This window comes from Chiloscyllium plagiosum, unplaced genomic scaffold (genome assembly GCF_037043375.1).
Source record: "Chiloscyllium plagiosum isolate Xiang-an unplaced genomic scaffold, Cpla_swu_hap1 HiC_scaffold_24, whole genome shotgun sequence".
NCBI classification, from domain to species: Eukaryota; Metazoa; Chordata; class Chondrichthyes; order Orectolobiformes; family Hemiscylliidae; genus Chiloscyllium; species Chiloscyllium plagiosum.
In genome coordinates this window covers 17,712,239-17,734,999 of record NW_028270162.1, presented here as the reverse complement: position 1 = coordinate 17,734,999, position 22,761 = coordinate 17,712,239, and the positions used below count along the sequence as shown (strand labels likewise).

General features: G+C 40.5%; 1 protein-coding gene across 2 annotated transcripts in view; it reads right to left on the bottom strand.

Moving 5' to 3' along the window:
- Positions 1–22,246, bottom strand: part of LOC122562573 (coronin-1C) — a 177,839-nt gene extending 155,593 nt beyond the window's left edge. The window contains exons 1-2 of one of the 2 annotated variants that reach the window (XM_087999951.1): positions 22,164–22,246; positions 19,432–21,800 (exon numbers count right to left, since the gene is read on the bottom strand). In XM_087999951.1, the coding sequence (XP_087856077.1) occupies positions 19,432–21,793 (2,362 nt within the window). In that variant the 5' untranslated portion in view covers positions 21,794–21,800; positions 22,164–22,246. Of the gene's footprint in view, positions 1–19,431; positions 21,861–22,163 lie in introns of those variants that run through there. The other variant, XM_043715528.2, reaches the window with a different exon arrangement.
- Positions 22,247–22,761: the final 515 nt, after the last annotated feature.

The window sequence follows — 22,761 nt, the reverse complement described above, 5'->3', positions numbered from 1 at the left end:
GTAGCTGTTCCCTAATTGCTCTTGAGAAGGTGGGCGATAAAACCCGAGTCCATGAGGGTGCAAGGAATTCCACAGTACAGCGGGGAAGGGACACTGCAGGATTTTGACCCAGCTTTAAGTGTTCTGAAAGAGAGTCACACCAGACTTGTAACGTTATCACTGATTTTCTCTCTCCATGGATGCAACCAGAGCTGCTGAGTTTCTCCAGCATTCTGTGTGTATTTGCGAACAGTTTCAAGTTAGATTGGTGCTTGGCTTGGAGGGGAACTTACAAGGTGGTGATAGTGAAATACGAACTAACAAGCAGCCAAGCCACCAATCAAAATTGAATAACTGTTACTGCTCCCGGTGCGCTGTATGAACCTACTGCCCTGGCCACATTCGCTAGTTGTGCACTGATCAAAAATAGCCACGTTTTCTGCAGGCCCACCTCAGCTAGAGTGACGACTCCATTTCTGCAGCGAATTAATTTTACCATGGGATGATGGACTGGTGGTCACCGTTCAATAATCAAAATATATAGATGAGACCAGGTGATGCCACTGCCATTTTTTGCAACTTCTGCGTTTCCCTCCCCCCACCAAATCTTCCTCCCGCGGAATAGCCCAGTATTACCAAGGGATGATTCCATAGGTGTCCTCGAGTACTGCCATTACCTAGACCTACAAGTGAAGGATAGATAATGCTGACAGGCTGGTTGCCAGGTTGTATTCCTGCAGGTTTGATCATGTAACATTTTGCCACAGCTTGCAAATTTATTACAATTACGCTGCCTGCCAGTTACATTGAGAGGGATTTGATCAGCTCAGTTGGACATCATTTCTGGTTCCAGGGTTCTTGGATTGATGGTCTTATTCACAAACCTTTCAAAAGTCAGCTCCTATTAAATTGCACCTGGATTACATCATTCAGTTTCACGTACTATTCCTCAGGAAGGAAAGGAATAGTTTTTTAATCTTAAGTGGGGAGCAGAGTGGCTTTACACCAGAACTAAAAGGGGTTAAGTTATTAGGGTAGGTTGTGTGGACTCAGCTCCTGCTCCCTTTAGTAGGGGAATCCGGAATGGGGCCATAAGCTTAATTTTGGAGCTTAGCTGCTCAGAGGTGATACAAAGCATATCTCTCACACAACATCCAGGAAATCTGCCATTGTCTTCCCAAAAATCTATGGAGGTAGGGCTATTTGAAACTTCAACACTGAGACTGATGTTTTTGTTAGACAAAGTTGTTAAGGTTTCAAAACCAAGTGAGGGAGATGCTGTTAAAATACAGACTGATCTAAATGAAATTATGTAAGGCAGTGTCCCTTGTTTTACTCGGCCATTCAGCCCCATGTGCCCCACTTACCATTTAGATCAACTAGGTAAAAACAAGGACTGCAGATGCTGGAAACCAGAATCTAGATTAAAGTGGTGCTGGAAAAGCACAGCAGGTCAGGAAGCATCCGAGGAGCAGGAAAATCAACGTTTTGGGCAACAGCCCTTCATCAGGTATCTTATTCCTGATGAATAGCTTTTGCCTGAAACGTCGATTTTCCTGCTCCTCGGATGCTGCCTGACCTGCTGTGCTTTTCCAGCACCACTCTAATCTAGACTCTGGTTTCCAGCATCTGCAGTCCTTGTTTTTACCTAGTTGATCTAAATGGTAAGTGGGGCACATGGGGCTGAATGGCCGAGTAAAACAAGGGATACTGCCTTACATAATTTCATCTTGAACTGTAGTGGGCAGAAAAAAATTAAAATAACAGAACAAGAACACCAGCAAGACCCATGCAAAACATTTCTTTAAGTCCCTGTACCTACATCTGAAAGTCTAAAGTGAACACTGTATCCCCTACTTATGTTCTGTCCACGAATCACTTTGAACATTGAACATAAACTAAACCTCAAACTTGTGCTTCTTATAGATTCAACTTTCCAATGTTCAGATACACAATAAATTCCAGCAGACTGCCCATTCTGTACATTCTTCTGTCTGACTGAAAAGCCACCTCTTCCAGGGAGCCAATTAAAACATGAACTTGCTGTCATTGGCAAACCCTTTCAACAATCATAATCCACCAACAAAAACATCATTGTCTTTGTGAAGGGGCGGAGAGTGTGTGGGGTTTTTTTCTGCCTTGTTTCTTGTTTTAAAAAGCCTTTTCAGCCAATTGCTGGACAACAGGATATATGTTAAAGGACATTTAGAGGATCAGTGTGCTGTGTGATAGTGCAAACTTGCCTCTCTTTGGAGCGCTGTATGTGCAATAGCCCCTGGGAGATCAATCTTGAAGGGCCATTGACCTAGAACATTGACTGTGTTTCTCACTCAACAGATCTTGCCAGTTGAATTAAGTATTTGCAGCACTTTGTGAGATGAATTCTTGATTCTGGCTGAGGCATGGCAGAGTCAGAAATTCTAACTATTTGAGTGAAGACCATTACAAATAAGCTTAATTCTGACCTCACCTAACAACTATACAAACCTTTCTCATGGCACTGAGCAGAAAAAGGGACTGGTAATCCAGGCTGATCACTCTCTCCCAGAACTAAGTACACAAAACTTACCTAACCACTATGAGACAGGATGAGATCTATTATATCTACAGTTATTATGTTGTTGTAAACAGCCAGGAACTAACTGTATGTGATCTAGTGTGAGCACATTCATGGCAGCACTGGAGTATCAGTTTTTGGGTAACACATTGATGGTCTAAGCAGTGTTCTGTCCAGGCAGGCACAGCACCTATGTACAGACAAAGAACTCACATCTTTCCAAGTCTAAAGTGACTACTTCAAACAACTGGGCACCAAAACACAACCAGAGCACACATTTACACACCAGGATATCACATCTGAAACATGATATACCACTCAATACCATCAGGCATGTATCATCTGGACAAAGCAGGAGAGCTACTTAAGAAGTTGGTTTGCTTTTTTTTTTGAGAGTGTACAGTCCTAAAGTTATAGGCCAAGAAGCAGAGGAGGATTTATTGACAGCAAAACAGTTGAGGTTTTGGAACATCATTGTGTGGGGTCAAATTGAATTTCATAGTTCAAATGAACGTCAACTAGCATTGATGGATTGGACAGTACAATCAGAAAACAATCACCTAGACTTTGCTGCAATGTGGTCTGTGAGCTGGTCTTTGCCCTCAATCTTCACCTCACAAATGTTTACAAAGCAACCTTCTGGAAGTGAGAGTTGTTAACAGCATGGCAAGGACAACAACTACATCAGGGAGGAGAAAGTAAGGACTGCAGATGCTGGAGATCAGAGCTGAAAAATGTGTTGCTGGAAAAGCGCAGCAGGTCAGGCAGCAACCAAGGAGCAGGAGAATTGATGTTTCGGGCATAAGCCCTTCTTCAGGAAGGCTACATCAGGGTCCTTGGTAAATGACAGGACAAATATTCTGTCTCTTTTACTCATTAAATTTAAGGATTAAGACTGAAGCAAAAAAGTCAAAGAAGAAAATAGGTTCAGCTAGAGTCAAATCAAATCCAGACCAAGAATTAAACAGAGAAAAGGGAAGCGTAGATGAAGAAATAAAATAAAATTGGGAAGTGTCAGAAAAACAATTCAGTTTTTCCATTTTGAGAATTTCATTAAAGATAATGAAGAACGAGACTCCACAGTTTAAATTGTTTTCTTCTTGGGAAGGAGAGGTTGATTGACATTGCAGGACTCTAACTTAAAAAGCACCAGTCCTTAACTTTCTTCTACAGGTTTAACTCATAGCTAATGCAGAAATCAGTATTTTCATGAAACCCATAGGGCATGTTGAAGGAGAGCTGCCTGTTTCTGATGAGGCTAACAGAGTGATGCAAATTATCCAGTGACTTGTGGCAATTTGCAATTCAAGGGAGTACCTACTCACAACAAGTTGCTGAAAGATTACTGTTAAACACCCCAATACTCTTGGCAACTATCAGATGTGGTATCTGAACTGGCATGAGCCTCCAGCTTTAAGGCTTGTACCAGTTTTAACGGTTGTACTTTAAATCCATTCAGACTCCAGAAATATAATTTGGGATTTAGCACCTAAATCAATCCACAAGACTGGCATCCACAATTAAATTACTAAATTATTAAAAATATCAATATGGTCAGCACTGTGATAATAGATAGTGACTATTGATATCAACAATAAGGTCAAATAAGTAAACATAGCCACTCAAGAAAGGAATGTTTCGTAATGGCATCAACCGCTGAACAGGCATCGTGCTTAGTAATTCAGTAACAGAGAACAGTTTGAGTTCTAAGACTGAGAGTTTGCTATGTGTGATGCGAGAGGAGTTGAAGAGCAACTTAAATTACATTGTTAGCACCTGATAACAGAAATTGTTGTATCACTATATTTCAAAATGGATTGCATGAGTGGATACACACAAAGTGGTTCGGTTGACAAAGGATACATCATCCAACAGAAAGGCCCAGATTTAAATGCCATTCTGTAAAGAATTAGTTGAAGAGACAAAGGGTTGCTACCCTTGGGCTTAATGCTCTGAGACTTAATAAAGGAAACCAATAATGACTCTCCCTTTTGGATGTGATCCATCTCCACTTTGATAAACAGTGTATTTGTGAGGAGATTAGAATGAGAGCAGGCTCATCATAATTGTGATGGGTCCTGTTTCTCCTGAATGATTTAGAAAGAGACTTTGCAGGAGGGAGAAGCAATGGAGGGTTGCAGATACCCACTGACATTCAAATGATGGAGCACCTGCAGAGCAGAAGCAGAAAAAATGTTTTAAAAAGCATCATACTCACTTGGCTGGTGAGAAAAAGAACCATGCAATATAGCTGAAGCCTTATGGACCAGAACATTTCAATTCAATATCTGTACTAAGTTGATGCCAGATTGGACAGCAATTTGGGAATTACATTTGGCAGAGGGAACTAACCAATATTCCAACATCTGAGCACACTCCACAGGGAACTGCTTGTAAGTGAATATCAACTCAGGTCAGCTGTGACAGCCTTTTTAATGATACTGCTCACTCATAATGATCACTCAGATGATGCAAAGGCAGGCTGATGTCCTTCTGGAGCAATATTCCAACAACAGGAGATCTTCCAGGAGAAGAAACTAGTAACTAGGAATCACAATTTCAAAATTGTCAGCAAGAGAGACAGGAGTATATTGAGGAGAAACTTCTTTTCTCAGAGGGTTGTTAGGATTTGGGATACACTGTCTGGGAGAGTGCTGGAGGCAGACACCATACAAGGTCTCAAAAGAGAGCCAGATACAAGGTTATGGAGATAGGGCTGGGGAATTGCATTAGCTGGATAGCTCTTTCCAGAGGCAGTATAGACATGATGGGCTGAATGTCCATCCTCTGTACTGTAACATTTTATAATTCTAAGAAGGAAGCACTTGACAAACAAAATCTCAATGAAATTGTTTGTGGGCGGCACGGTGGCACAGTGCCTCAGACCCGGGTTCAATTCCCGCCTCAGGCGACTGACTGTGTGGAGTTTGCACGTTCTCCCCGTGTCTGCGTGGGTTTCCTCCGGGTGCTCCGGTTTCCCCCCACAGTCCAAAGATGTGCAGGTCAGGTGAATTGGCCATGCTAAATTGCTCGTAGTGTTAGGTAAGGGGTAAATGTAGGGCTACGGGTGGGTTGCGCTTCGGCGGGGCAGTGTGGACTTGTTGAGCCGAAGGGCCTGTTTCCACACTGTAATGTAATGCAATCTAATCTAATACCTTGTTATGTGAAAGTCAAAATGCTTGATTTTTTAATAAAAAATTGACAAACCATTAGATTAATCTTGTAATTTCTAACGTCAGTTCACAACCTGTATATCTCAAGTTTATCAAAAATGTCTGATCCTTACATGGCATTTCCGAGTAAGGAATGTTGTATCAAATAGCAAGACTGACAGATCAATAACACACTTTTAAACCATACTAATCTGGCTCAAGATTGTTAGGCAGCAGTGACACCAAAAGCATAAAACAAAATTAATGGGTGAGATGTTCCAAAATATTTCACAAGGGAAGAACAGACTTTTAAATAGTTAATTGTTTGGATATTGGTGATGCTAGAAAGTGATAATTATTGCCCATTCTTATTTACCCAGGGGCAACGCAGTAGCTCAGTGATTAGCACTGCTGCCTCACAGCACCAGGGACTCCTGGTTTGATTCCATCCTTGGGTGACTATATGGAGTTTGCACATCTCCCTCTTGTCTGTGTGGGTTTCTTCCCCGGTGCTCTGGTTTCCTCCCACAGTCCAAAAATGTGCAGTTGGGTGCTTTAGCCATGCTAAAAATTGTCCTATGATGTGCAGGTTAGGTGAGTTAAAATCCCATGTAGGGTTACGCAGCTGAGGTGGGGGGGTGTGGGATGCTTTTCAGCGATTCAGTGCAGACTGAATTGCTATTGGCATTAGTCAAATATATGGTATCTCCACTATGATTAAAACCAATGGGTCAAAACTGAATATTACATTTTATGTACAAGAAAATTAATTGCCACACAGAACTATGAAAAATATTTTTTCAGACATATGACAGTATTTGTGAAGAAATCCAGTTGGTCAGATTTAGCATTATTACAGCTGTGCAGGTATTTGGGTTGCAGTAAGTGATGTGATCACAGCGTGTAATGCTTAGTTCATTGACGGTATTAACCTTTCAGAAACAGATTCCAGCGCAAAATAAAACATTTCCAGAGAGGAACGATGAATAAGCCTCTCAGCTGGACATTTTCAGGCAGCTTTGTTTCCAAGAACAGTCATGGTTCACATACTGTGCGACTTGAAAAGCCATTTTGGTCACTAAATATACATCATCAGTAGCACAGCTTTAATCTTATATTTTGGTGAATAAAGTTAGATTTCTCCAATGATCAGATAGTAAATGTAGCATTGCCACAGCTCACTGGGGTAGCATGCTGGAAATCAAGCCTAACTATTCTCAGAGTTATCACAAAAGTTAAAGATTCTTAAAATTACACAGGATTCCCCAATTTACCTGACTTCCTGACCCAAGTACACAGAATGGACCAGACTTCTGCAATTAGGTAAAAACAAGGACTGCAGATGCTGGAAACAAGATTCTAGATTAGAGTGGCGCTGGAAAAGCACAGCAGTTCAGGCAGCATCTGAGGAGCGGGAATTCTCTCCACCCTGCAGGCACTCTGCCTCTATTCCTGATGAAGAGCTTTTGCCCGAAACGTCGATTTTCCTGCTCCTCGGATGCTGCCTGAACTGCTGTGCTTTTCCAGCACCACTCTAATCCAGACTTCTGCAATTACCAAGAATGACTATTTATTGCAAATAAATAGACTTTTAGCTGCAGGTAAACAAATCTGAACCATCGACCATAACTCTGTTAATTAAAATTCTAACCTCTGATCAATGTCCCCTCCACACACACATACAGGCAGACACAAAACAAAATGGATGTGATAGGCAGAGGGAAAGACTAGAAAGATAGTTCAATGATCTCCAAACATGGTTTACTGAGATAATCATTTTTGCTTATTAGAATTCAGCTTCTTGATATCCCTTCTCTAAATACACTTATTTGACTACAGGGGGCACACAGTGACTGATTCACATGTATAAAATTCTCTGACTTATCAATTAAGAGGTTGCACTTTTAAGTTAGAAATGAGGAGGAATTTATTCTCTTAGAGGGTCGGGAATCAGTGGAATTCTTTACCACAGAGGGCTGTCAAGGCTGGGTCGTTAAGAATATTCAAGGCTGAGGTAGTCAGATTTTCAATCAGTAACCAACAGTTATGGGAAAAATGCACAAGAGTTTGGTTAAGGATTATCAAATCAACCATCAACTCTTTGTTTGGCAGAGCAGACTCAATGGATTGAATGGCCTACTTTTGCTCCTATGTGTTATGGTCTTAATTAAAAATCATGGCTTACAGCACCTGGAAAAGGGAAATAAACTGGCTATCTTCAGGCTTGAGATGCTTTTTACTGCAGAACAAAAAATCATTCCTTATCTTCCTGAGGTTCAATAGTTTCTGCCGAAACATTCACACCCCTAAGTTGTTCAGCAATCTGGGAACCAACCGCAAACACAACTGGTAGACAGAAGGCCTACAATTATAACATTTAAAACACATGTGGATAGGCACATGAATAGGAAAGGCTTAAAGGAATCTGGGTCAAATGCAAGAAAATGGGACTAGACCAGTTTAGGGTGCCTGTTCGTTGTGGACAAGTTGGACCGAAGGGCCTGTTTCTGTGCTGTATGACTCTACAACTTCATAAGTGGTGACTAGTCTACAGACCAATCAGCTGCTAGTTGCCAACGATTCATACGTACCTCTTGGCTCCAGCTTGTCTGCAAACTAAGTTTCCAATACCTCCACAAGCATCTGTGTAAATAGCACTTACAATGAGTGCCAGGTTACTTGCTTGTTAAAAAAAAAACATGCAGTAATCCTTGGATTTTAAAACAGATGTTTTTCTCCATTTACTCCACAATCAAAAACTTAGAAAAATAATAAGATATGGTCTTTATAGCACAGAAAATCCCATTCAATGCCTTGTATGTGTGTGAATGTCAGTTAAGAACTGGAAAAGGGCGGGCTTCAATATCCTTAAAGGTGATTTATGCTAAAATGTTTACTTCTTTTGCAAACAAGAGAATAAGGTACAAGACAGTTGTTGATGCTTCAGAATCACACCTAGTCTGAGAGAGTGTCTGTTCAAGAAGGTGCAATTTTAAAAGACTGTTTAAAGTGGCATAGCCTTTTGTAAACCATTTTTTTAAACAGATTCAACAGTGTAAACCCAACTTCTTCTCATAAAGTCATTATATTACTTAATTTATAGTCAAGTAAGTTCTCACCTCCTGACAGTACTCTTTTAAGCTGAAATGCCTTTATGCAGAGCGTTAGCACAAAATGTCATAAACTTACAGTTATGTAAAAGCATCTAATCATGGACTAAATGTGTGGCACCTCATATGTGATAGTGGAATGCACATATTGATTTGGACTTTCTCTTCTCTCCCACTCATACTCAAATTTCTGATTCTTGTTAACAACATAGGCTACAGAGCAAGATTTACAGAAGACTTTCCTCAATTCAACGAAAAATCAATCAAACAATGTCATGCAGTAGTATGAAAGGAAAAACATATTTACATGTTAAGTTTCTCACAGTCAGTGCTAATTATATCAATTTCCTACTAGTGGCAGAGGGCCACAGTGACACAGTCTTCATTATCTCCAGCATGTCCCAAAGCAGATATTTTTATAAGGAAATTATACAGCATGTGGAGGGCATCAATATGAACTGAAACTGCAACCTCACTATTTATACACAACCTCACCAAACCCTTTCCAAATTGAGAAACAAAGTAATGTGCCTAGTCTCTGTAATGGTTAAAAAATGTTGGAAAGGTGACAGGACAATGGAGGAGGAATGAACAGACAGCACTGAGCTTCGAAATGAATAAAGGAACATATATTTTTAAAAATTTCTCAAAGTCTCGAAGTGCTTAATAGCCATTGCTCTTGATAATGAGGGACAACACAACAACCAATTGGTATAGCAAGGCCGTGAAAATCACAGTCAGATAAATGAGCAGACCATAAACACTGATCTTATGAAAAACGGTTGAACAGGTTAGGTCAACACAGAGTGGTGTTTCAAACAATGAGAACCTACATCATTGAAGCATTTAAGATCCTGAGGGGTTTTATTAGGGTAGACTCAGGGAATGTGAATCCTGTTGAAAGACACAGTTTAAGGACAACAGAACTCCCTTAAAATGGAGAAAAGGAGAAATATTTATCTTTCAGTCTGTGGAGTTCTCTTGCTCAGGCAGGGTCACTGAATTTCACAGTCACAGGATTGGTACAGCACAGCAGAATGCCGTTTGACCCATTGTTCCTGCACTGGCGGGTGAATTGATTCAAGACTGAGTTAGATTTTTGATAGACAAGAGAGTCAAAGGTAATGGGGAGGGGTGGAGGGGACTAGCAAATAGGAAAGGGGTGTTCAGATCAGTCATTATCTTATTAAATGATCAAACAGCCTCAAAAAGTTGAATGGCCTACTCCTGCTCCTATATCCTAAATTCCTATAATCTATTTTAGTGATAGTGGTCAAGGTGCCAGGGGAACTCCTCTGCAGTTCCTGAAATATTACCAAGGGATGGGATTCTTTGTGTCTATCTGAGAGGAAAGACAGGACTTCAAGCTAATATCTCGCCTGAAAAATTGCTACCCAAACATTAAGCCTTAAAGCTACGGCCTTCTGTCTTAATTACTTCACTGAGTTGAGGAAAACATTTTTCTATAACTCTATACAATTACAATATTTAAAAGACATTTGGACAGGTATGCAGTAGGAAATGTTTCAAAGAATATGGACCAAATGCTGGCAAATTAAACTAGTTCAGTTTAGGAAACCTGATTGGAATGGATGAGTTGGACTGAATGGTCTGTTTCCATGCCAAATGTCTCTATAACCCGAAGTGCCTATATTAAAAGGAGAATGCACGACATGGAGAGGAATACCATCATTTGGTTTATATCAATAGGACTATATCAGCTGACATGATTAAGCCTCACTCAGCCTCAGTAAGTGAGGCTGACATGATTAAGCCTCACTTACAGACCAGGATGGTATCAGGTCCAGTTTAAGGTCTGTACTGGATTTGTGATCTCTATTGGAAGGATGGCAGGGTGATCCAGTTACTACTCTAGGTTGAGGGTTGGAGACATGAAGCCAGGGTTCTCAGTCCTGGTCAGTATTCAGCAAGTAGTGAGTGAGTAAGTATTCATTACACTTTCTGCATCATACATGTGCTCAAATTCTTCCTTTTCATCAGCCCAAGTACAATTTCCCAAGATCAAGCCCCTGCAGGTTACATAAACAATGGGGCACCTTTGTACACCTGCATCAAATTGAAGTCAAATAGCATTACTTAAAGTCCGACAGCCTGATTAATCACCTGTAAAATAAGGAGATGGACAGCTAATAAACAAGTATTTAAACGAATGGAGTACATTATTGGAAGTTACTGAAATATTTGACCAATATCATTTTGGTATTTTGCTGGGTAATGTTTCAGGAAACACCCAGTACATGTTACAACCTGGTCTTGTAATCTCCACTACATTGAAAATATGTGTTATAACAAGCTTCTGAGTTCTGTCATTTTTATTTGCCTTGCCAATTTTGGTTTGGTGCCACTATACTGTTCGTAGGCAATGGATTCCTTTGACTAAATTGCATTGTTCTTGTTTCCCTGTTATTGAATTCCTCCTGTCTTCACCCCTTCTGATCTCAGTCCTCTCCTCCAGCCCTACAACTCTCCTAGAACTTTGCCCTCTCTGATTCCAGCCTCTTGCAATATCTCAAATTTTAATCACTCCACCACTGACTGCTGACAGTTCAGGAATTCCTTTCTTTACATCGCATTCTCTCTCTCTCTCTCTCTCAATATCTCCTCCTCCTCCTCTATGGCACACCTTAATTCTTACCTCTCTGACGAAGCCTTTGATCATCATTACTGACATCTCCTTATATGGTCAGGCATCAAATTTTGTTTCAGGATGCTTCCATGCAGTACTTTATGGTATTTTACTGAATTTTAAATGCTAGATAAATGCAAATTATTGTTACCGGAGCAGACAGTAGTAAAAATCCCTATTCCCCCACCCCAGTTCCCTGAGGCAATTAAAAATGTCATTATTATCACCACTATCTTCACCAGGACCAGCTAGTGCAGCACACATCAGGAATTTCTCATCTGTATGACTCACTTGCACATTGCGCCATCAAAGGGCCTCAGTCCCATTTGGAATTAATTTTTAAACCAGTTATACACAATCAGAATTGCAATGACACCACCATCTATCTGACAAGGTCAGAGCCAGTACTGTAGATTTTTCAGAATTACAGAATAATTGTGCAGGTTCGTTAAGTTGAGTGAATACCTTCAGTAAGATTTTAATCTCGAGCGGCAAGTAAGTGTGATTTTAACAGTGAACCATGGCCCCCATGGCAAATCATGTACATTCATACAAACTGTACAAAAACGGTCTGCAATCATTGTACATATTCCAGTTCTTGGACAAAGTTATTCGATTTGGCTCACAAGTCCAGTCATTTTTACAGCCTGGTACTTTTCTCCTCTTCAAGCATAGAGTCTGCTTTCACCATTCTTTCAGGCTGGGCATTACATATCATGACAACTTGTTGCGTAATAGGTTTTCCCCCCTCTCTCTTCCAATTTTTTTTAATAACTACAGTACATTGAAATCCTGTTCTCTGAAAGCTACAGTGAGGATGCTTGAATCATGGTCAAGAACTAATCCGTTAGCATTTCTCTAGGCTGTTGCCAGGTATTACTCACCCGGCTCCACAAACACCTTAGGAAAGACCTCAAATTAAGGACTACTGGCTGATCTGTTCAGTCCCTGGGGAAAGTGAGACTGACATGTGCCATGCATTCGCTACTCACTGCCTAATAAAGTTCCATTTGAGGTATTGCAAGAGGTATTGGACAGTTTCTCCTCTGGTTTGCTCAATTAAACAGCCAGCACAATTGTAATAATTATATATCTAACTGCACCATTATAAATATCAACAACTGGCATTAAATCAGAGTGCAAACTGCTATAGTTTTTAAAATATGAATGGCTTGATTTCAGAATCTATATTCTGTAAAATCAAAAGCACAGAGTGAAATAATATACAAAAAAAATCACTCGTATTGCAACAACCCTGTTCTGAAAGCATAGCACCACCTGCAGGTAAATACCAATGAATATGAAATAAAACTCTCCCAGTTCATAATGTTCCTCAAGTTCGGGTAATCTATTGATCCACTTGAATAACATCTATGACCAGAGTGTGGGCAGGCAGCCACGAGTGTTTATATTGTTTATTGTAAATTACAAAATTATAGTAATTGGAAAATGCTTCATTTGAAATCCCAACCATAAATGGGGGACATATTAGAAAAACTGTATCAAAGGTTGATGCTGAAATTTTATAAACCTAAAAATAACGGATGAACAAAACTTTTGCTCACAACAGTATCAACAGGTATTATTGCTCTGAACCAATCTGATTGTTGCACATTCCAGTCTAACTCAATTATGCTCCAATCACTGTCCATATGCACACACTTACCAGTACGTCAGATAATAGTCACAAGAATCTAATATTTCCTCTAATTTGCTCAAGGATTAAGTTAAATACTTGTGTGTATATATAGTAACCTCATTAGCAAAATCCGTTGTGATATCCTGACCCATGTGCTTTATGCTAGCTGGTTGTTTGGGTCATTCTGCTCTGAAGTTCTATGCAGAGACCAATAGACACTGTTGGAAAGAGTGATTCGCAACCATAGTGCTTAAATTGTGTTGGAGCATGCAATGTTCATAATAGCCAGACTCAGAGAATCAAGACATCGACAGAGCAGAATGTTGCAACTTGCAACTCTGAGCATATGTCAACTAAACAGGGTACCAAAAATGAAATGTAGTGAAGACCGTATCAGGCAAAGTGACCACAAACCACAGTAACCAGAGTCTGTATATTAATGAGGTGAAGGTAGCCAAGTTCACAGACCTCAACAGTTCAGTTCTATTTTGATTAAAATAAAGCTAATGCTTTTCTGACCTCCAAAGAGTTATTTCAAAATAGTAAGAATGTTTTAAGTGTCTACAATTTCCTTTCTTTTGCCATTCAATTAGTAGTTTTAATGTAATTTTATATGTTTATTTGGCAGTTTTAACAATAATACAGTTCAGAAACAAGATGTTGAATTTGTCCCTATTAATAACTGGCGATAATCCTTAGTGAGGTGAGAAGGAAGACAATGGAGTGCATTCAGTGTTATACTTACTGAAAGGCCTTGTCCATCCTTTATGACAAGACTGATTAATCCTGCCTCTCAGTTAGACAAGCCCATAGTTCTACACTGTTAAAGATCAATCGACTTGCCTAATTTACTAATGCAACTAGAAGAATCAACCGGGGCTGACACTCAGTGATAAAAAGCCCTGCAAGTCAATGTTTTATCAGGTTAAGTGGTTTTATCTGAATAAACTTTGAAATTTGAACAATGCTCTGTTTGTATATGGAGGACAAGTACTTTCATGGGCTTAGGTCAGTGGGTTGCCCAATGGCAAATAGTGTGCACTCCATATTAGGAAAATAGGTACCCTGTGAGGAATGTTCCTGTAGTAGTGGGGTGACTTGATTTCTGGCTGGACCTCCAATGAGAAACTCACTCTGCATCTTCTGAGGAATACCCACTACATCTTCTACTAACCAGACTCTTCCAAGGCCACTGGTATGGCCTTTGTTCAGAATTAGATTCCCGTGGGTGCACACCCCTCCCACCCAATGGCATCTTAAATACACAATCTCAGAAAAGGGGGAGAGATGAAGAGGAATTTCTTCTTTTAGAGGGTAGTGAATCTGTGGGAGTCTTTACTGCACAGGGCTTTTGACTCTGGGTCATTAGGTATATTAGTGGCTGAGATAAACAGATTTTTAATCAGTAAGGGTATGAAGGGTTATGGGGAAAAGGCAGGAATGTGGGGTTGAGGATTATCAGATTCATCACGATCTCATGCATAATGGAGCAGACTCATTGGGCTGAATGGCCTACTTCTGCTGCTATCATCCTTTTAAGTTGCTATTATCAGACTCCCCAATTGTCAAAGAGTCATAGGGATGAACAGCATGGAAATAGACCCTTCGGTCCAACCCGTCCATACCGACCAAATCTGGTTCAATGCAAGGAAAGGAAAATACATGTTTATGCTGGCCATGGTAATTTGGGCAATTTAACTGTGAGACAGTGCATCCTGTTGTGAACAATAAGAATTATGAGCAAAGTTGTAGCTCAGAATAGAAGGGTCAGTAGCAACGTGAATGGATAATTGGCTGTATGACAGGAAACAGTAATGGTTAATGGATGTTTTTCAGGCTAGGGAGGTTAGCAGTGGATTTCTGTACTGGTCAGTGTTAGGATCCTTGCTTTTCTTGATGTGTATTAATGATCTAGACCTTGGTGTACACAGTACAATTTCAAAATTTGTCAAAGAGCTTTCTTCAAAATGATTACTTTTTTTCAACCTTTCAAGAGGTTGCTCATTTTCTAAACTTCACTGTGGACTGAGACAAAGAGAGTTACACACAGAGTCTCTAACTTGATTTTAACAAAAATGAGCTGCTCAGTTTTTGAAAAATCTTAATATTTGAAAGTACTGCAGCAGATCTCCAATGGCATTGCTCGCTGGATTTTTAGTTGTTTTTGGATGAGAAAATCATGTGAGGATCCTGGTTGATTACATTAAATACTGTCTCTGGAGAGCAAAAAATGCATATCAAATTTAATCTGTTACAGATTAATAATTCAAAACCAAAATGAGCTGCTACTGGTCTGTAAACAATCATCTGTCACATCTTTCCTCTTACGTATTATTGCGAACGCCATGAGGGAATGTAAACCAAAACATCCAAATTTATAACATGGCCCAAATGAAAAAAAAACTTTGTAACTTTAGTACAAATCAGAACTGATACAGATTAAATATGAATTAGCAATCAAATTATACATTAATAAAAGGTCAATTTCACCCGAAGCAACAAACTTTCCTTTCTGTATTACTTGTATGCTAAAGACCGTGACACACAGTTTCTCTATTTTTAAATATAGCTTTTGAAATTTGAGGCTGTGTCCATGTAACTGATTGCATTTTAATGCATGGTAGTTTTTATTTACAAAATCTGAGTACACCCGCCACTGCCTCTCTTTAGCCTAAAGATGCTGAAGTCCATTATAGTGCTCCCAAGTGACAGTCCAACTTTCAGCAGCACCACCTCCAGGCAACAACAATGATTAGACAGAGCTTGGATATTGTGTGATTTTTAACTAGATAGAGCTCGGATGAGACTGGTCGAGAACTTAGTATTGTGACAAAAGAGTTAGATTTTTAAAGAGTGGCAAAGGAGCTGAACTCATCCTATTTAATGTCAGTAATGCAGTCAATAAGTTATATGAAATTCCTCTATCTGTCCTTACGTTTAATATTCCTCATCCTATTACATTTTGAAAACTAATGACACATGAATGCATCAATTTTTAAAATATTATTCCCTTTTAACCCTTAAGTATCATGCAAATAGAAACAAACAGAACCTACTGAACAATTGCTGGCATCTGAACCACCAAAAGTATCAACATTGCTTGAATTTGAAAAAAAAATAGTAACAAATAGTGTTTAAGCAGGTACATAGTGTCTCTACAGTGCAAACCTTCCATCAAAGGCAACTCAGAAAATCATTCCTACAATAGAGTATGTTATGATTATCACCAACTGCAATACAATCCCATTTGTATAAAAAAACCCTTCAATCTTCTGATTGAAAAACGTGGCCCAGTTTGTCCGTTGGGAGTGGAAAGCAGACGTCAGAACTCTCCTCAGTTTTACAGACCAATACTCTATTGGCACACGTGATATTTATGTAAAACATTGTAGGTTGTGGATACATTGTGGTTACAGGTCTTGTTATAAGATCCTGTGCAAATCTCCGACTGCATTTCTACTTAAGTGTAGCCTTTAGATTCATTGCTGTTCAGTAAATGGGGTGTATAGAGCTTTTCAGCAGGGTAAGGATGTCTGCTTATTAGCCCTCTTATCGTGGGCACTCTTAAGAGCACCAACAGTAATTCCACAGACTCCCCCTCAGCCCGTGCTGTTCCCCCTTCTCCAATGAAAAAAATTCACCCAGTTAACTCCTTTAGTATCAGTAATTCCCTGTATACCTAAAGCTTCAAAACAAATTCTAGAAAATCTGCCAAATAGTCCAAGTCAACAATATTTGCATGACTTTTTATAAAACCAAACAGACAGATTCCAGCAGTCCTGAATACTTGAAGGTATCACTAAGGTGCTTGGAATTGCTCAGCCTGACCTGTGCCACCATGTACAAAGTCACAGGATTCCAAACCGATTGCTGAAATTAAAATTCCACCTTGTTCTCACAGAAAAGGAAGTGTGCAGTAGAACCAGGTTCAATCTAGGCATTCAATAGGAATTTGGATTTGTGGAAAGGGAGAACGTGCAGGGCTACAGGTAGAAGGCAAGGGGAATGGAACTTGGTGCATTTCTCAATTGGACAGTCGATTGATAGGTTGAATGGTCTCCTTCGGCACTGCAACAGTTCTGTGATCCAGTAAAATTGGTCAGTTGGATTAGGGCAGGAGATGCTGGGGAACATTTCCTGCAGGGTTAGTGACCTATCCCCTTCACTGTGGCAGTGAACACCCAGCACCAAATTAACTGTGAGCTAAATAATGTCTGGCCTCTGATGCATCTGGTTGGATTCTTCCTTTATGAACCCTTGACTCAATTTTCCTTTTATAACATATTTTAAAAGACCTTTGAAATTTCCTGAATGTTTAATGTTCCTTCATTGTAGTTCCAATAATCCTCCTAGTTGTTACTCCCTCTCTTAACTTTCTCTTAGGGAACTGACTGGATACATGAAAGCCACAGCAGGTTGATCCCTAAACTGACAACAGTGGCAACAGAGTAGAACTTGAGAGTATGAAGTAAGGCAGAAAGATTACAAGAAATGTGAGTAACGTGTTCCAATGTAAAATCTGAATATGAATGTATATGAATAACAACTATGTGAATACATAACACATTGATGCAATTTGTGGCTGAGATTTTAAAGGTTGAACCTTTGTTACCTGAAATGGGCAATAATGAGCTGAACCAATCAATCAATCAACCCTTGCTTGAAAAGGTTTCTCAACATCAATGTCACTTTTTGCTAAAATCATGATTTAATTCAAAGTAGTACTCCATCTGACATATTTCCTCTCACTTTTCTGATGTTAGGGCTGAAGAGCCTGAGTTTTTCTAATATTTCCTGTTAGTAGTCACTCGCATTAGGGAATAATTTTACAAGATTCCTGTGCCCATGTGCAATTTGAATAGTTCATTTCTCGACACAGTACATCAGTAAGTTTTCATTCATTCCATGCTTCCAGAATTTAGTCAGTTATCACACATTCAATTGGGATGTTCCTGATGTGTCAGTACACTCTCTAAAGTTGATCAACAAACCTACTACTTAATCAAAACTCTCTGTCATTCATACCCTACCCTGGTGGGCGGCACAGTGGCACAGTGGTTAGCACTGCAGCCTCACAGTGCCAGAGATCCGGGTTCAATTCCCGCCTCAGGCGACTGTGTGGAGTTTGCACATTCTCCCCGTGACTGCGTGGGTTTCCTCCGGGTGCTCCGGTTTCCTCCCACAATCCAAAAATGTGCAGGTTAGGTGAATTGGCCACGCTAAATTGCCCGTAGTGTTAGGTAAGGGGTAAATGTAGGAGAATGGGTCTGGGCGGGTTACGCTTCAGCAGGTCGGTGTGGACTTGTTGGGCCGAAGGGCCTGTTTCCACACTGTAGGTAATCTAATCTAATCTTAACATCCTGTGTATTCACACATGCACTCCACAATTTTTAAATTTACTATTTAAAAATACTTCACTCAATGGGCCTCTTCTGCTGTAGAATGTTCTGGGAAGAGGGGGGCTGACATAAAACATCCCATTCTTCCTGCCCCAATCCCTAATGAAGCACCCCACTACCCACATCCCCGCACCCCAACTTCACTGCCCCTGCCACCAACAAACCCCAATCCCCACGGGAAAGAATAAAAACGTTGGACAAAAACAGAAGTGGTCACATGATGGGAGTCCCTTCCTCAATCAAATAGGTTTCAATTAACATTTGAAGAATGTGGCCCATTGTTGACACTACGTCTCTCACATCCTCCCCTCCAGATCACCACAATCACCCACTGGCCATTGTGCTCTCTCTCTTCTGCCACACTCTTGACTTTTTTTAAATTTTTAGAATACATTCAGTCAGAGTCATGGAGATGTACAGCACGGAAACAGACCCTTCGGTCAAACTCATCCATGCCTATCAAACTCATCCATGCCCTCTGAACCTTTCCTATTCATATACCCATCCACATGCCTTTTAAATGTTGCAATTGGACCAACCTTCACCACTTCCTCTGGCAGCTCATTCCATACATGCACAACTCTGTGTGAAAAGGTTGCCCCTTAGGTCCCTTTTATATCTTTTCCCCCTCACCTTAAACCAATGCTCTAAAGCTTTGGACTCCCTACCCTGGAGAAAAGAACTTGGGCATTCACCCTTTCCATGCTCCTCATGATTTTAAGTCAGTCTGTAAGGACACCCCTGCCTTGAATTCCGACTGTGCAAAGGTGTGGCTGGGCCAATGCAGCATTGTTCTAAACCACTTCTCAGGCCCTAAGTGGATTAGCTCTCCCACTGTTGGTATCCATACAGACTGTCAACATATCAACATCATGGCAAAGGACTCCCATGCTGATCCTTTGGTACAAAGCATCAATTGTCTACGCAATTTTTAGAAGAAAATTTTACCACGTTTCTTCGGGACATCTGGCATCTTCTCCTTTTTCCTGTCTTTTCTCTCAAATGCCTTTTTGATATTGGAGACATTAATGACCTCCTCAGACTCTCTCTCGTCCAAATGTTCTGCCATCTTGGATATCTGCTTTGCTGGTTCCTCAAAGTTTGCAGATGTCACATTATGTTCTGACAACATGTGCGTTACAGAGGCATCAATGGAGGTTTGAGTCTCAAGGGCTGACCCTGTGCCTCCAGATAAGATGCTATGCACCCTTCCTTGCCCACCCATCACTGCGCAGTAGTCAGTAGCTCTTTTGCCTGGTTCAGATGCACTGATGGGTCCCTGCTCCAGGTTTTGACCGAACTCCACCTCACTGCTACCTTTTTGGGAAGATGATTCGGCAACATCAACTTGATAATGCCCATTTCCTGGTCTGCTTGTTGGAGTTTTGTACTGTCCACCGTCTTTTGAACTTTCATTAACTTCCCAAACCTGCTCCTTTTGTGAAGTTCCATTAGCTGTGCTAGTTTGGTCACCGTGAACAAAACTATGTTTCTGGATTTGAGTCATGTGATCAAATTGAGAGTCTTCAGTCTTATAAGAGTCAATGTCCTTCACATCAAGTTTCTTTTCCTGCACACTTTGTACCAATTCATTGGATTTACTAAGTCGGTCTGCTTGCTGAGACAGATTGTCCTGTTCACTGCTCTCAGTATTACAAGGTGGACACAGCTCTTTGATATTTATATTAAAGTTAATTTCTCCACTACAGAGAGTTTGGGTTTTATTTACTTTCTGTCTAGCCAGTCCAAAATGGTTCAATTCAGATTTATCTGTATTCTCCAGAAGTTGAGGAGAAGAAGCATCTCTTCCATCCTGATCAATTTTGCTGCAGTTCTCATGCTTTGCAGCTTGCTCCCGATTATTGCTCTCTCCACAATCGATGAGACAAAATGCATTGGGTTGAACTTTGGTATTAAATAAGTCTGCCTCTGTGAATGGTGCACTTTGGTTTAACCAACTGCCACCCAGTTTGGTCTCCTCAACTGGGCTGAAGTTCCAACTAGCACAAGTATTCAAAGTTTGATTGGACTGACTGACTTGTTCACTGACCAAAGCATGATTGGAACCTTTATCGTTTATTTGTATCTCCTCCCCAGTGATGGAAGGGCTGAACCTCCTCTCAGCATCACCTTCTAGTGCAACATCTCCATGGTCTTCAGGGGACATCACTTTCTTCAGCAGAAATTTATCCATTTGTAGAGTTTGGTTACATTCGTCATCTTCTGGATTTAGATTACCGTAATCAGTTGAACCACATTGATCCCCGTGTGGGAACAAGTTGTTCACACTTGCATCTCCAGAAGATGATGCAGGCAGATCTGATGAGCTGCTTGCTTCACTGAGTTGGCTCAGTTGTTGATCTGGTTTACTTATGTATAGCTCAGTCTGAGAGAGGAAACGCTTCAAGCTTCGCTCACTCCCACATATCTTGACTTCAGTGACATTATGATCACCCAGACTTTCTCCTGTGGTTTGCTGACACAAATCAGCTATTGTGTTTTCAGTTTCTTCACCTTTGATACTTTGTTTTTCTGCTTCCTTCTCGCTGTGCCTCTCTGCTGAGAGGATCTGATTAAAGGCCATCTCAAATCGACTTCCCACTAATTCACCTACTGATCCTACAGTGTCTTGTTGTTCAAATACAAGAAGGCTTGGAGTAATCTCACCTTCCTGGGTGTACTGTCCTCCAGGTGATCCTGTGTTTTGGATCTTGATAGTTTTTTCCTGTAGCTGTACCTCATTCAGTGGTTTTTCCTGAAACATTTGCTCACTGGGTTCTGGAACTGCTTCTGTGACTTTCTCAAACTCCTTGTTGCTCACCTTTTCTGATCCACCTTCATCCTGCTGAACAGCCAGTGGGTGATTTCTCGGCCATCCGCTTTCCTGCTGTTGCCAAGTCGGCTGACTTTCCACAACTGCTTTGCATGTTGGAACAATGCACCCATTTTCCATTCTCCGTTTATTTTTAGTTTCAGCTTCCATTCCGTCACAAATAGCAAAAGCTTCCTCTACAGCACTATCATTTTCTGTACCCCTCTCAATGTTTACTGTTGGAGAATCTAGTTTCTGAGCAGAATTATCCTCATCCATTCTCTCTGTATGAGGCTGCCCCTCAGCCTCGTTTTCCTGATGCTTCACTCTATGTTCAGGGAGTGAAGTGCCTGTGACACCGAGCTGTGCAGTACAGTACAAAGAAGCAACAGACTCCACTTTGTTCAAGTTCACTTCAATATTTGTACCTCTGGCTGGGTTATCGTCTAGCTTTTCCTGGGTTTCTTCAATGTCTTCAAGGCTTTTCATTTGTTCCATTTTAACACTTGATTAATGAGAGAAAATATCATATGAGTTATTCCACAAAGCAGAGCTTGTTTAACAGACAACCAACCTCCACTGAATGTGCACCAGCTACTGTCCTTTTAAAGCCATGTAGTTGGATACTTTGCCATAAGGGCTCATCCCTTTCCTACTAGGGTGATGTAATGAACTAGATTAAGCAGAAATTTAAACAAGGGACAGCTGATTGGCTGAATTTAACAGACTTGAGTAACGCAGCATAATTTATGCCAAGAAAATCCACTGCAGCAACAACAATTAAACCAGAAATAAAGTCCACTCATGAGATATACACACTTCACTGTGACCCAGGTTTGTTTACTATTCTTTGGTCATTAATTCCTACCTTTTTTCACAACTGCAGGTAAACTAAAAGCTGGTTTTGTCCAGAATTCGCACATAGAGCAGCTGAGCTGAAAGCTCTGGAAAACTGAAAGGCTGTGGCACAATCGCTTATCTTAATCCCTGACCTCTGGTTTACATACCAACACACATAAAGGTTTGCATTGTAGCCCCTGCATCTGCTCATTGGTTAAAGCTGTGGCCTTTGAAGAGATAAGATTTAAATTATTGACATTGGGTCTTTGCTATGCAACGGAGTAATATCATGTTGGTTTGACAAACACAGTGCTCTAGCTTTCAAGTCCAGTCAGACCCCATTGTGTCCCATCTCGCTTTCCCCATTGCCCAGCAAACCTTCTCCCACAAAACATCATTCAGAATTAAGCCTTGACAGATTCATTTGACGACACATTCAAAAAATCTGATTGCCTCTGTAAGTAATTATGCTGCACAAACATAGGAATCAGGAGTAGGAATAGGCCATTCAATCCTTTTGGGCTGGTCCACCATTTACTTAGGTAATGGCCGCATAGATAGCAAACAATGTGGCCTACACTTTGGCAGATAAATAGTCCAGGTATTAAGAACATGTGTCTCCTCTC